Genomic DNA, 14,804 nt, shown 5'->3' on the forward strand with positions numbered 1-14,804 from the left:
AAACGTTGCATCGCCAAACGCGTTTCAGTGTAAGAAGTGAAGCCGTTTGCCCAGTTGCCTGCCCATTGATATTCATAAGCTGTCAGAACATCGATAATTCAAAACAGGCAAACTCCTGTTTCGTTAAAAATTTTTTAAATTTTTTACGTGCGTTTTATAATTAATATTAAGATGGAATAATTTCGTTTTCAGGGTTATAACATGAATTCTTGTTCCCTAAAATTGATCATAGTACTCAAAATGAGATTTGTAGAAAAATGGAATTTAATCCCTAAAACCCAATATTTATAAAGTAATTTTTTAAGGAAAAAGGAAAAATGAAAGTTACAGAATAAATTTCCATAGTTTCGTAAAATAGACAGGTGACAGTCATTGGTGTGGCTTTGGAAACGTGTTGAACATTCCTAGTTCTACCTTTTTCTGTGAAAATCACTTTGCTTTTGATGTGTGAAAACAAACATATTAGATCTAAAGTAATAGATACATGTTTCTTTTTTCTGGCTATTTGACCTCTCTCCCTTGGGTCTTTCTTATCATGAAATTATCTTCTTCCCCCTTTCTTTGATTTCTCTCAATTCTTCATACTTTCAAGGTACTTCTTTTTATCATTGCATGCACTGTTTCAGTAGGTTGTTGGTTTATGCTTGTTTCCCCAAGATAATTTAAGTCTTAACATAAAGGTTTTTCCTTGTTTTAAGGTTGTAGGAAAGTGAAGAAATGGTGAAGATTTGTTGTATTGGAGCTGGTTATGTTGGAGGTCCAACAATGGCAGTCATTGCACTCAACTGTCCCTCCATTGAAGTTGTCGTTGTTGACATCTCGGTTACTCGAATCTCAGCCTGGAACAGTGACCAATTACCAATCTATGAGCCAGGTCTTAATGAAGTGGTCAAACAATGCAAGGGAAGGAACCTGTTCTTCAGCACCGACATAGAAAAACATGTCTCCGAAGCAGACATAATCTTTGTTTCTGTAAACACGCCCACCAAAACCCGAGGTCTCGGTGCTGGCAAAGCTGCGGACCTTACATATTGGGAAAGCGCAGCAAGGATGATTGCTGATGTATCAAAATCCAACAAAATCGTCGTCGAGAAATCGACGGTTCCGGTCAAAACAGCGGAAGCCATCGAACGGATCTTGACGCATAACAGCAAAGGGATCAAATATCAAATTCTATCCAACCCAGAATTTCTTGCCGAAGGGACTGCAATTCAAGATCTGTTTAAACCAGACAGGGTTCTTATTGGTGGAAGGGAAACCCCTGATGGTTTAAAGGCAATTCAAGCATTGAAAGATGTTTATGCTCATTGGGTACCTGAAGATCGTATCATTACGACTAATCTTTGGTCTGCCGAGCTTTCTAAGCTTGCGGCTAATGCATTTTTAGCTCAACGGATTTCATCGGTTAATGCAATGTCAGCTCTATGTGAAGCTACCGGTGCCGATGTTTCACAGGTTTCCCATGCCGTCGGTAAGGACTCGAGGATTGGACCAAAGTTCTTGAATGCTAGTGTTGGGTTTGGTGGATCTTGTTTTCAAAAGGATATATTGAATTTAGTATATATATGTGAATGTAATGGATTAGCTGAAGTTGCAAATTATTGGAAACAAGTGATTAAAGTGAATGATTATCAAAAGAATCGATTTGTAAACAGGGTGGTCTCGTCGATGTTCAACACGGTTGCCGGCAAGAAAATTGGTATAATGGGGTTTGCATTCAAGAAAGATACGGGTGATACACGGGAGACTCCGGCTATTGACGTATGTAAAGGCTTGTTGGGGGATAAGGCTCGGTTGAGTATTTACGATCCGCAGGTGACTGCGGATCAGATTCAGCGGGATTTGACGATGAACAAGTTTGGTTGGGATCATCCAATTCATCGTCAGCCCATGAGTCCAACCGGTGTGAAGCAAGTAAGTATTGCTTGGGATGCTTATGAAGCAAGCAAGGATGCTCATGCTTTGTGTATTCTTACTGAATGGGATGAATTCAAGACGCTTGATTACCGGAGAATTTTCGACAATATGCAGAAACCGGCATTTGTGTTTGATGGCCGGAATGTGGTGAATGTGGAGATGTTGAGGGACATTGGTTTTATTGTGTATTCCATTGGGAAGCCGCTTGATCCTTGGCTTAAGAACATGCCTGCTGTGGCATGATCGACCTATCTTTCTCTTTATAACTATACTACTATCCCAAAACTTCATTTTACTTAATTTTTATTTTTAACACCTAAGTTTGTATTTTTTTATTATTTTTATTGTTACTTTCAAATTATATTTATAGCAAAATTTGTTATTTCTATGAAACTATATGTAATTTTATTTAGTTTACTCAACCCAACTTTACCTGAAATTGGATTTTCAGTTATATAATATGTATACTATGTAGCATCCTTTATCCAATTCAATAATAAGGAATATTACAGTAAAACTTTTAAAAATCTTTTAAAATATTTTAACACTTAATATACAATTGTTGGATTCCAACCTTTTAAGTTTTATTATCATTGCTTCATTGCATACAAAAAAAAAGAAAAGCGGTTCCAATTTTTTTATTTTATTGTATTACATTTTTTATTTTTAAGGACACGATTTATTGTTTTACTTAGGGCCTAAACAAATGAAGTTGACTCAATTTCTACCTTTGAAAAATCTTTTTGTGTTTGTTATATCTACCATCCCAGCTTATTTCATAGTCTTCAAATTTAATTTTATTTATTCTCATTAATTCATCACAAATTTATTTTTATAACTTAAACAAATATTCCAAATCACATACCAATTTAACTTATTAATTTCAAATTTCTATCATTTAATTTCATACATATTTATTTATCAAATATTTTATGTAATCAAGTATATAATAATTATGTCCATATTCATACTTAAATGTTTCAAAATTTACAAAACAGCCCCTATTCCTCAGGTTTTACCGTTTTCACAAAACAATCCTTGAAATTCAAATTTTATAGTTTTTACGATTCAATCCCTAAAATCCTAAATTTACATAGTTTTACAATTCAGTACCTAAAAATTGGATATTCTTATTTTACAGTTCAGCCCTAAATCCCAGTTAACACATTTTTTCAAAACAGTCCCTTTTCTAAAATTTTTATATCACAATTTAGTCCCTACAACTAAAATTGTCAAAATTTCCACAAATTAGTCCTTGATTTTTGAACCATTAAACTTTCATATTCTATTTTCAGAATTTTAAATTCTCAAATCATATAATCATCCTAAAAACTCATTTTTTGAAATATTTACAATTTGGTCCTTCTAATTTAAGTACAATTTTTCTAATACTTTAGATATCATATTCTTATAGTCTTATAATAAAAACCCAAAATTTTAATTTCTCTATTTAATTCCTTGATTTTTAAATTTTACATAATTTACAATTTAGTCCTTACTTAAAATTTTATTAAATTAACCACTTAAAATCATTCACCGTTCACATCATACATGAGCCTAACTTTCACCACTTAGAACATAGAAAATAATTATACACACCTACTCATTACAATTTCGCATCAAATTATATATTCAAATAAACATAACATAATAATTGGAACAACTTACCCATGTTTTCTCCCACTTCCATTCACATCTTAAAGCCTCCATGGATAGTTTCATATGAAAAGGCACCCTTGAATTAGAATTAGATGTAATATCTTACTTTAATTTTAAAGAATTTGAGGTTAGAAATACGCTTGAATAAAAAACGAACCAAATTGAAATAAATGGAAAACTTTTGTTTTAAAGAAGAGAATAATTTCTCTTTACATCTCTAGACTTTTCTTTATTTAATATTTAATTAATAAAATCAATGGTTCACATTTAATCACATGATTTTAATCCAATGGCTATAATTTCTATCTCTCTTTTTATAATTTAAAATTCTAAAATTATATTTAATGACAAAATGACTAAATTGCTCTTTAAAATATCTTGTCATATTTAAGACATAATGATAAAATGTATTTGACATTTTTTCCGTCACTTATTTGTTTGACATGTGATATACTTATGTGTTCTAAGCAATTATTACTTATGTTGATATTATTTATTTATGGTATAATTATAATTAAGTTCTATCTCAATTTTCTGACACCACCTATCAATTTATATCCATGTCACACTAAAAAATATATTTTTCTTTAAAAAAAATAAATGTGCACTTTTAGTTCATCTTTCACAAATTTTTAATTTAATTTTTATTAACATTTTACTATGCATTATTTCTTTTCCAATTTCAAAATTTTGATTTTACTATCATTATTCAATTGTTTTGAGAAAAATTGCTATTTATTTTTTGGAATACTATTATTAATGGCACTGAGATTTTTGAGGTGTTACATGCTATGTATGAATTTTATTCGATTTTTTTATTTTTTCTGTTGTTATATTTATACTGATTTGATTTTAGGCATAATGATTTATTTGACCGTCCAACTTTATAAAAAAATTTAATTTAACCCTCCATTTAATTTTTCATCTCTTTTAGACCTTAAATTTATATTATTTATTAAATCACCCCAAAATGGATGGAAAAATTAATGTTTATTAACTTTGCAGACATGACAGTCCACATGTGTGTCATATTAGTAATTAATTAATTATATTATTTATTTTTTAAAAAATTAATTAATTACTAACGCGAAATACACGTGAACTGTCATGTCAGCAAAGTTAACAAATATTAAAATTTTCATCATTTAGGGATAATTTGATAAGCAATTCAAGTTCAAAGACTAAAAGAGACGACAAACTAAATAAATAGTTAAAATAATTTTTCATATAGAATTAGAGGGCCAGAAAAATTATTATACCTTGATTGTATATTATAATTGTTTGAAACATACACATATACTCTATTAATAATAAACCTTTCAAAGATGTACATTTAAAATCAAGAAAAGTATTCTAACTTGTGTTGGAGATTTCATTAAGGTTTTCTCAAGATCATATTTTCATTTATACTTCTGTACACCATGTTTTGATTGCAGTAAGAGAAAAGAAAGTTAAGTAAGTTAAACAGAAATTATTTTTCTTTCCCTTGTTTGGACAACACATTTTTTTCGTGAGAATCCCTCACTTTCACTTATTTATCCTTATTTTTTAATACCCAATCCGGCGAGGTGAGAGGAAAAGAAGATTAATAATTTTTTATTTATTAAATGTCATTTTTATTCTTTTATTTATTTTTTGATTACTTTTTTTTTACTTTGAATTTTCTCTATTTAATGCATTGAAAATATTTTCTTATTACTTTGTTGTGAATGGTTGTATTTTTTCAAAAAAAAAAAAGTTACATTCTTCTGAATTATTACAACTTTTTCAAGTATATTAGAACTCTTTTTACATTTTAACTTTGTATCAAATTGATAAACTATCAAAATTATTTTCTACATATTTGAATTGTTAAGACTCTTTATTTTTTAACAGTTTGTATCAAATTAATTTACACTTTTTTTTTAATTAAAACTTGTAATTATCATTTTATGAAGAACATTAATTTTATAACTTAATTTAATTATTACATGTTACTTAAGTAAGGTTATAATTAAAAAAACTATTTAAACATTTATTTTATTAATTTCAGAAATAATATTTGCTTATTTTCTTTTAACCTTCCTTTCCTTTATTTTTGATTACCCAAAAATTCAAGGGAAATAACCGAAGTGAGGCAGTTTAAGCGTTTGATGAAATCATGAGTTATATAATCTTATTCTTCTTCAAAACTTGAAATTTCATTAATACAAAATGTGACATTTTTTGATAATTTCTCTATCTTGAATTCCAGCTTTCAGCTGTTTACATAAAACACCATATGTATACATATAATAATGATACAAGTAAAAGCAGCAGATAATGCTAAAGAATACAGTGTTAAATGAAAATTGTGGTAATCAAGTTGATTTTCTGGAGGGTAACATTAAACCAAGAAATCGGTATCCGAAAGTTCAAGGACCTTGTGAGCACCAATGGGGTCTACTCCGGGCCGGAACCCGTTCCCTTCAATATACCTGGAATTGGCATAAAGAAAGGGGTTAGATATTTGTTTCTTGTAACTGCCTACTTTTGTATGTAAATTAAGTGATGAAAACCACTCACAGTTCTTTCAAGAAAGGATGCTTATAGAGTGCATTCGGAATTCTGCCTGAGAATTGGTTATGATCCAAGTACCTGTTATCGTCGACGATTGAGACCACATGTTAAATATCGCAAGAATGTATGCATTCATGCAAAACCCGTATTTCATAAGTTAAACATGAAAAAGAGTCCGTATTTCTAAGTCAAACTAGACTCAAGTGTGTTAGAAAATCTCACAAATATGTTAGCTTCGGAATATCGGCGACTGCCGTTGGTATCACTCCAGACATCTTGTTGTATGAAAGGTATCTGAAACCAATAAAAAGAAAGTAAAGAAAAAAAAAAAGCCGAAGAGTCTCATAAAATACAAAATCAATATATTATTGTTACTTACAATATCTCCAAATTTGTCACATTTGCGAGCTGAGCCGGAACTCCTCCGGTCAAATAATTGTTATTCAGATATCTGCATCAAATGCAAGCCTTAAGCAACTTTGAATCGGATCACATGGAAAAACAAATCATTGCACAAAAATAATGGATGAGATCCATAGCACATTAACCAACTAAATATAACATACAGATTTCGTAGAACTGGGAAGCAGCCTTCAATACGAATAAGCTCCCGAATGGTACCAACCAAATGGTTATTACCAACATCCCTGGAGAAACAAACACAATCGTTTGGCTTAATAATGAAAAAAAAAAAAAAGTTTTCATAGAAAGGTAAAGCAAATAGCAGACAGTATGCTTACAAGTGCCTAAGGTTTTGTAAAGTGCCCAATTCGGGTGGAATTCGCCCAGTGAAACGGTTTTCTTGAAGATAGAGATAACGGAGCTCGGGTAGATTTGCAAGCTCTTTCGGGATCTCGCCCTTAAAATTATTAAAGCTCAATGACCTGAAGAAAGTTCACTTAGATATTCCCGAACTCATTCCAAAATGCAAGCACATAAAATCACATTCAACACTGAGAGAGATACTTTGGGAAATATAAGAAGAAAATACTCACAGATGGGCTAGTTTTTTAAGCTCCCCAATCTCCGGAGGAAGGACATCTTGGAGCTTATTCCACCTCAAATTTCTGTGCAATTCATAGAAGTTGGTCATTGGAAATTAAAAGAAACATATTCTTGGATGAAAAATAATGATATTTTGAAGAAAATAAATTGTTTTTGTCAATAATTTTATCTGCCATTTATGGAAATGAATGGTGCGTTTTTTAAATATTGGTCTAGATATCACAACAGGATTAATATCCAATAATGAAGCTTGGATCAACCGATGATTATAATGTAGCAAACTGTGGACATGGTTCTGATATTTTTATACAACATGCCTACGTTGCTCCAACTCTATTTTATTAATTTATTTATTTTTTATGTACTGTGTCCAACCCATTTTCGTAAACAAGTATAGAGATATGACCCTCCAAAAAAATGGAAAACCTAAGAAAAAAAAGGAAAAATTAAACATATCCATGCCAGGCACATACCCGTATCTGACACTTACACTAGAATCCGAGTAACATAGTAGCATGCTATAACCTAGCTGGTTTGCATGGTATACTTCAGAGCAATTACTTCACTAACAATAAAGACCTGGAAACCATAATTGCTTCACTTATGGCAAATTGCAATATAAGTATGTGAAATGAGTCAATTCATACAGATATTTGGAGAGAGTTACTCTAAAGTCGTCCACATAACAGTATAACAAAGAAGAAAACTTACAACATTCTAAGTCGTCTTAGCCGGCCAATTTGTGGAGGAATTGGGCCAGTCAGCTTGTTGTTATGGAGATCCCTGTCACATTAGAAAGGTCAAGAAGGAAAAATAGTTCCACTTAGAAATCTGAAAGCTAAAACATCTACATGATAACCCATCTACACGATTATGATATTTTGTGTGTGTGTATATATATGTACTTTTTAGTTAGTGAGAACCAAATACTAAGGTACCATAGGACAGATTATTTCATTATTTCAGGGGATCGTAATTTATGTAAATGTTGAAAGCATTGATTTCGAATGAGTGATGTACAAGTTGTGCACATGAACTTATACAGACATGCAAATATGCATCAGGCATAGCAAGGTGATAGAGGCAGGTGAGAAGATTATGGGGACGTTATAAAAAAGACTCCATGCTTGCATCAAGCTTTTGAGTTATTGAGGGTTTTTTTCTTCAATTTTTATGCCAATCTCATCTGCATGTTCTATGGACCAAAAGCATGAAATAACACCCAAGTACATGCAACATTCTAACTCCTAAAAACCATGGTTTTAAAAATAGGACTAGTGGTTGAACTAATCAGACCACTTATTCCCGGTTTGACCGCCTGTCCGGTTTTAATTAACTGAATTATTAGAAATTCATAATAATTTTTAATAAAATTATTTAAAAAATTATAAAACCGGTTCAAGCACTGATTCAACCAGTTCTTTATCTTGGTTCAATCGGTCCTGAGTGGTTCGCTTAAGAGCCAGTTCAAACCCTTTGTCAGACCGGTATATTGGCCGGTTTCTGTTCTGACCAGTAGGTCCAGCCCGCTTCCAACAACCATGCTAAAATCTCCAAAATGAATTTATGGGCATCGGACTTGATCCAAGTTCGTGTTAACAAGGGATCTGATTACCATTTCGGAGCACAGTCAAGAAAAAAAAAAGAACTTGTTTCTTTTCACATCTGGGAAACAAATATTTTAGCTTACTACATGAGAAAGAGTGAACTCACAATCTTGTTAAATCCAATAAATTAGTTACAGCAATAGGAAAAGGACCAATGATGGATACTGCATAGACTTCCCTGTAAAAGAAAATAGTAATAATAACAATTCAAGGTCAGGGACTCAGGGTCAATACAAGCCAACAGAATAACATACAATAGTGAATCAAGGCAGAAAAGTAGCCACTTGAATATCTTTCAAGTAGCCTCTAAAATGAGATAAGATACAAATCGGGAAAAAAAACACATAGAATGAGAAACCAAAAAGTGTTTGAATTCAATCATGGCAGAACAGTATTAACCTTGGCATCTTTCCCCCAATCCGTAATGTAAGATATAACATAAATGTGAATGAAACATAGAATGTTGAATCAACGGCGAAATACATTTGCATTGTTCATTAGATAAACAAAGGCATTAGAATTCAATCATGGCAGAGCAGTATTCATTTTGGCATCTTCCCCCCAAACCGTAACATAAGATATAGATACAAGTTGGAATGAAATATAGAACAAGAATCAATAGCAAAAGGCATTTGCATTGTTCATTAGATGGCATTTGTGAAGCAAAGACACGTCCCTTTCACTAATAAGCATATTAAGCAAAAACAGAATGCATAGCAGATATGATACATACAGTTCAGTAACAACTCTATAGTCTCCTTGAGTCGAACATGTTACACCAGACCAAGGCGGTAAATCACCATCACCACAAGGATCGTCCCCGATCCATGCATATACAACTCTCCATCCAAGTGATGCTTTTATCTCATTTAAGGCTTTTACTGCAATAAAACTAACCAAATATCAACACATTGCATCAAAACATATTTATGCTCTATTTTAATTTTCTTAATGAAGATAGCTTCAATTTTCACAAAATCTGCAGTAACAATAAACATCAGATATCCCAAAAACCAACTTTAAATTTCTAATTGATCAATTTAAGCTGCTCCAGAAGAATTCAAGCTAAATGAGTAGTGTGTTAAAAGTTGGCTAAAAAAGATGAAAACACAAGTGAATAACCAAGCAGAGCACAATTACCAAAAGAAACAGTTAGTTTGGACCCAAAAGAACATTGGGGATTTTACTTTATATAAAAAATGACATTCATGGTAAACTTTTTTTTCCTTCTATATCAACATTTCTAGCCATATTTTCTCAAAAACCAAACAGAGCAAAAAGAAAGGGAGATCTAAGTAGAGAGAGCAAAACAAAAAGAAAAAAAAGAAGGAAAACTTACCATCTCTCTTGAGAGTTTTGGAGTGAGTAATGGAGACTGAGAAAGCTAAAAAGCAAATCAAAGTTAGTGGCCAAAGGGAAACCATTTTCGGGAGCATAGACAAAGATCTAACCCCAAATGAACTGAAATTGAACTCGTTTTTCCTTGTAATTTATAAGAAAAAGCTAAATTGGAGATCCGCCTATGGCCAGTTGGCAACTTTCTATATATACTAAGATTTAGAGGGTAATTTTAAACTTAAGTCTTTCCGTGTTGACCTTTGCCGACAGTGTTACAAATGGTTTTTGGACAGTTACAGATATCGGTTAATAAAATATATTTTTAAATTTCATTTCTATCTTTATTTTTGTTATTTTTATTTAGATTTTTTTCCAAAAAAGTTAGGAAAATTGGAGGATAGAAAATTTTCCTTTTATTTTTTTATTTTTTATAATTTATAAAATTTTAAATTGATAATGATGAAATTACACTTTAGTCCTCAAATATGATAAAAATTTGATTCAATCTTTTAAAAATTATAAAAAACTATTAAAATAGTGAAATTGTATTTTTATTTTCATAAAAATATAAAATTTAATTCTACCCGACCTTATTTAAAAAAAATTCAATCTTATATTTACTTAGAAATTATTGTTTTTTGTCAATTTTTTTAAATAAAGTATATAATAATAAAAATATTTTAACAATGTTATATGGTTAAAAATATTTTTGATAAACTTTTTCTTAACATATTATTATTGACGATATTTATTTCTTTTAACATATCATTATTGACAATATTTACATGTATGGTTTTGTAACGCCTCAATTTACGGGAATTCTGTGAATGTTGGCATAGGTTTAATTATGTTAGTGGGCCTCTAGAAGGCCCAAGCTTAAGATAGAACCCGGCAATTTTAGTTAATTTTTGTTCCATAAGAAAAAGGGGGTGAAATTATGAAATAGAACCTATGTGAAAATGTTTGAAAATGCTATAGGCTAAATTGAAGTGGCCAAATAAATAGGAGTGCAAAATAGGAGGATTTGCATGACAAACCTCCCATTTTACATGAAGTGGCTAGCCATCATGTTGTTGTAGACAATATGAGCACTTGATATCCATAATTCATGGTACAAATTGATAATGGGTTAGGTAAATGTTCCATGATAATGGATTAGGTAAATATTCCATGATAATGGATTAGGTAAATGTTCCATGATAATGGTTTAGGTAAATGTTCCATGATGGGCATTTCATGTCTTTTGTATTAAATAATTAAATGGATGAAATATGAAATTTTATTAAAAGAAAAAGGGGTGAAAAGAACAAAGTTTTGTCCATCTTTGTTCATCATAGCCGAAAGTTAGAGAAGAGAAAGGAGAGGAGAAAGCTCTTGAATGTTCGGTCACTTGGGGAAGAAAATTGAAGGTAAGTTCATGGTAGTTTGCTTCTATCTTGATGTTCATGAGTTCTTCTTGATTCTACCTTAACTCTTGAAGCATATTTTGGTTTTTAGTTGTGTTGTGAGCATTTACTCATGAATTAAAATGAAGGAAATGGTTGTTGTTTTTTTATGTTCTTTTAATGAAAAATGGAAGATAGGTGAAGTTGAGCCAAACAAATGAGCATGCATGTGCCTTAGATGCTAAGGGGAAAAATCGGTTAACATGTTGTGCGTTAAAATGATGAAATGGAGATTATACTTAAGTAAAATCATAGATATGTGATGATTGATTGGTGATATACATGTTTAAATAACAAGCATGCAAGTTAGGTGTGAAAGAGTGATTTGGTAATAAATCTGCTTAGGACAGCAGCAGTAATGTGACTTTGGAAAATCACCATAAATTGTGGGAGATGAGTTAGAAGCTGCATAAATTATGTAATTAAAGCTTAATGAGTCTAGTTTCAAATGGAATAAACGAGAACATATTTTGAATTCTGTACAATGAGAAATTTGATTCGTAATGAAGAGTGGTCAGATTAGTAAAACAGTGAAACATGAGAAACTTTAAGAAAAATCTGGTATTGATTGACCATACCAAAAATTCTGAAAATTTTATGGATAGAAGATATATGAGTCTATTTTTAGGGAAAATTAATGGCACTTGATTTGGAGTTTCGTAGCTCCAGTTATAAATAATTTAGAGACTGTTGCTCAGGAAGATAGCTTGCAGTGAAATTATGATTATGTGGTAAACATTGACAAAACTTTGTTAATGAGTTGCTTATTGTTTTCTTATAAGCTTACTATGATCTGTAGGTGTGGTTGGCCGAATATTGTAAGGGGTTAATACGTAGTTTGTATTTGAATAGTTAGATTAACGTGTTAATAATCCAATTGTAGGCGGTTCGTGTGTGGATCTCGTCAGCATATCGTCGCAAACAGGTGTGTAACTGACACCCTCTCATAGACTAGATTGGCAAAAGCCGAAATGCTGAAATGCCTAAAAGTCGGTATTTTGGGAATTTGCGAGTGTGCGAATGCTCGTAAGATAGTTGGGTTTGTATATTTGGTAATCTAAAGTAATAAACTGCAGTACGCGCGATTTCATACATTTTGATAATTTGGGCTTAATGGGCCAAAGATCGGGTTCATGGGCCAACGGGCCCAATTCGGTAAGTATGCGCGGTAAGTGTTCTGATAGTACGTAAATAGTTAGGATATGCATGAAAACCCTAAAAGAAGCTAAATTACTATAATACCCCTATGTATGGAAAATTACTGTTATACCCTTAGGGTTAATTTTGACTGAAAAGCATGACGATTTGATTCTGTATGATGTATGCCATGATTATATATCTGTTGCATGGGGACATGGGTTATACTATGGAGGAAGCGTCCTGGTGGCTATGCCACAATTATCTGATCTGGTGGCTCTGCCACATATATCTGTCCTGGCGGCTATGCCACAATTATCTGATCTGGTGGCTCTGCCACATATATCTGTTCTGGTGGCTCTGCCACAATATCTATATCTGGTGACTTCGTCACAATATCTGGCAGCCTCGCTGCGATTTCTGTGGTGTGTAGTAGTTGGGTGGGTCGAGTAGTCTCCCCACATGGTGTAAGGCTGGTACGGGGGTGTTATGGATGAATCTGGGTTGGGTTTCTGCATAAACATGTAATATCTATTCTGTTCTGTTATGGGCCTATGGGCTTTATTCTGAATTCTGTTCTGGGCTAATGCCAACTTATTCTATTTCTGTAGTTTGAGCTGATATAGGCTATGGTTGGGTTAATTTACACACTGAGTTTCCCCAAACTCACCCCTTTTATTTTCATCCACGCAGGTAATCCCCAACCATACTAGGCTTGGAGCTATGAGGGAATTCGGAGTGGCCACCCGTTCTGAAAGTTTGATTTTCTTCTGGTGAACTGGACATGTAATGGCGTAAATTCAATGTTATCGGAACAGTGATTTCGTAACCACAAATCCGATTTAAAGAGAAATTTATTTCAATATTTTTGCTTGAATATTTATATGATAGGAAAATCGTATGAAAATATTGATAGGAAAATTTTATCAATTTAGTGATTAGTTAGAAAAAGAAATTATTGAAGAAATTGGGTAAAATAAGGTATCGGGGCCTCTATCTCGTAAAACCGAGTCAAAAATAATTTTATAAATATTTATGAAATGTTATTAATGTGGTATTAAAATTTCGTTAGGAAATTTTAATGTTTGGGTAGTCAATTAAATGAAAAGAACTGAATTGTAATAGGTGTAAAAGTTGCTAGAGTGATTAAATAACTTATTAGTCTAATGAGAAAGGATATAAAAGGCAATTAGACCCAAAAGTTATTTGGGCTGGACGGCAAGGGTATGAAATCAGCAGAAAAATTGATAAATTAAGGGTAAAATTGGAATATTGCAAAATTAACTAAATAAAACTAGGACTAAATAGGAAATATCTAGATTTCTCTTCATTTCTCTTCAATTCCAGCAGCCATAGGAGGGTTCTCTAAGCTGGTATTTCATAATTTTTGCACCAAGTGAGTTAATCCTTGCATTTTTCTTGTAATTTTTGTGTTTCTAAGACTTTTACAACTAGATCCTACTATTAAATTCATTAGTTTTTGATTTCATGGATGAAATTTAAAGTCACCATGGTTGAGTGCTGTAAGTTTATGATGAAATAGAATGAAATTAAAGCTTTAATTTGTTTATGAGATGATTTTATTAGGCAATTTCAATGGAAATTGATTTTTGGGACCTAATTGTGAAAATGTTTGGAATTAAAGTCTATTGCTGAAATTCTGATTCCTAAAGGTTGTAAACTAGTTTAAGGTGATAGAATAAAATGTTAATTGAGAAAAATCATCTCAATTGAGAGGCTAATTGAGTAGGGACGAAATTATCATTTATTAAAAGCTTAGGGGAAAATGGTAATAAACAGCTTGCACTAAAACAGTTTTGACAGCAGCAGTAGACTAACTTTGAAAAATCACCAAAAATTGTAGGAATCGAATTAGAAGATGAACAAAATATGGAATTAAAGCTTATTGAGTCTAGTTTCTCATAGAAGAAATATTGTAAGCAATGGATTTGTAAATTTTGAGATATAATGAATTTTGTGAGACAAGGTCAGAATGAATTCGGGTTCCCCTGTTCTGACTTTGAAAAATTATAAAAAATTGAATAAAAATAATTAGGGACTTAAATTTATATGTATATAATTCTGAATGAGTCTATTTTTAATAGAAACAAACAAGAACATCATTTGAATTTTGTATAAAGAGATAATTTATTTTTAG

At 31.7% G+C, this 14,804-nt stretch overlaps 2 protein-coding genes across 2 annotated transcripts; one reads left to right on the forward strand and one right to left on the reverse strand.

The window, feature by feature from the left end:
• The first annotated feature begins 365 nt into the window (after positions 1-365).
• On the forward strand, positions 366-2,356 carry LOC107943824 (UDP-glucose 6-dehydrogenase 5). The gene is made up of 2 exons (XM_016877645.2): positions 366-592; positions 699-2,356. The coding sequence occupies exon 2, from the start codon at positions 718-720 to the stop codon at positions 2,158-2,160; it is 1,443 nt and encodes a 480-aa protein (XP_016733134.1). The 5' UTR covers positions 366-592; positions 699-717; the 3' UTR covers positions 2,161-2,356.
• Positions 2,357-5,772: 3,416 nt separating this feature from the next.
• LOC107943823 (DNA damage-repair/toleration protein DRT100) lies at positions 5,773-10,351 on the reverse strand. The gene is made up of 11 exons (XM_016877644.2): positions 10,066-10,351; positions 9,460-9,607; positions 8,833-8,904; positions 7,831-7,902; positions 7,110-7,181; positions 6,855-6,998; positions 6,681-6,761; positions 6,494-6,565; positions 6,337-6,408; positions 6,121-6,192; positions 5,773-6,032 (listed from the first exon to the last, which is right to left on the reverse strand). Exons 1-11 carry the CDS (start codon positions 10,160-10,162, stop codon positions 5,942-5,944), a joined length of 993 nt encoding a protein of 330 aa, XP_016733133.1. The 5' UTR covers positions 10,163-10,351; the 3' UTR covers positions 5,773-5,941.
• Between the last annotated feature and the right edge of the window lie 4,453 nt (positions 10,352-14,804).

The sequence above is a fragment of the Gossypium hirsutum genome, chromosome A07 (assembly GCF_007990345.1).
Source record: "Gossypium hirsutum isolate 1008001.06 chromosome A07, Gossypium_hirsutum_v2.1, whole genome shotgun sequence".
Lineage (NCBI taxonomy): Eukaryota > Viridiplantae > Streptophyta > Magnoliopsida > Malvales > Malvaceae > Gossypium > Gossypium hirsutum.

What these genes read in the sequence shown, in the direction of transcription:
- LOC107943824 (XM_016877645.2), top strand. Translation starts at nt 718, where the DNA reads ATGGTGAAGATTTGTTGTATTGGAGCTGGTTATGTTGGAGGTCCAACA.
- LOC107943823 (XM_016877644.2), bottom strand. Translation starts at nt 10,162, where the DNA reads ATGCTCCCGAAAATGGTTTCCCTTTGGCCACTAACTTTGATTTGCTTT. An exon ending in TTATTGGATTTAACAAGATT is followed by an intron (nt 7,903 to 8,832) that starts GTGAGTTCACTC and finishes CTAATGTGACAG; the next exon opens with GGATCTCCATAACAACAAGC. An exon ending in GTGACAAATTTGGAGATATT is followed by an intron (nt 6,409 to 6,493) that starts GTAAGTAACAAT and finishes TATTGGTTTCAG; the next exon opens with ATACCTTTCATACAACAAGA.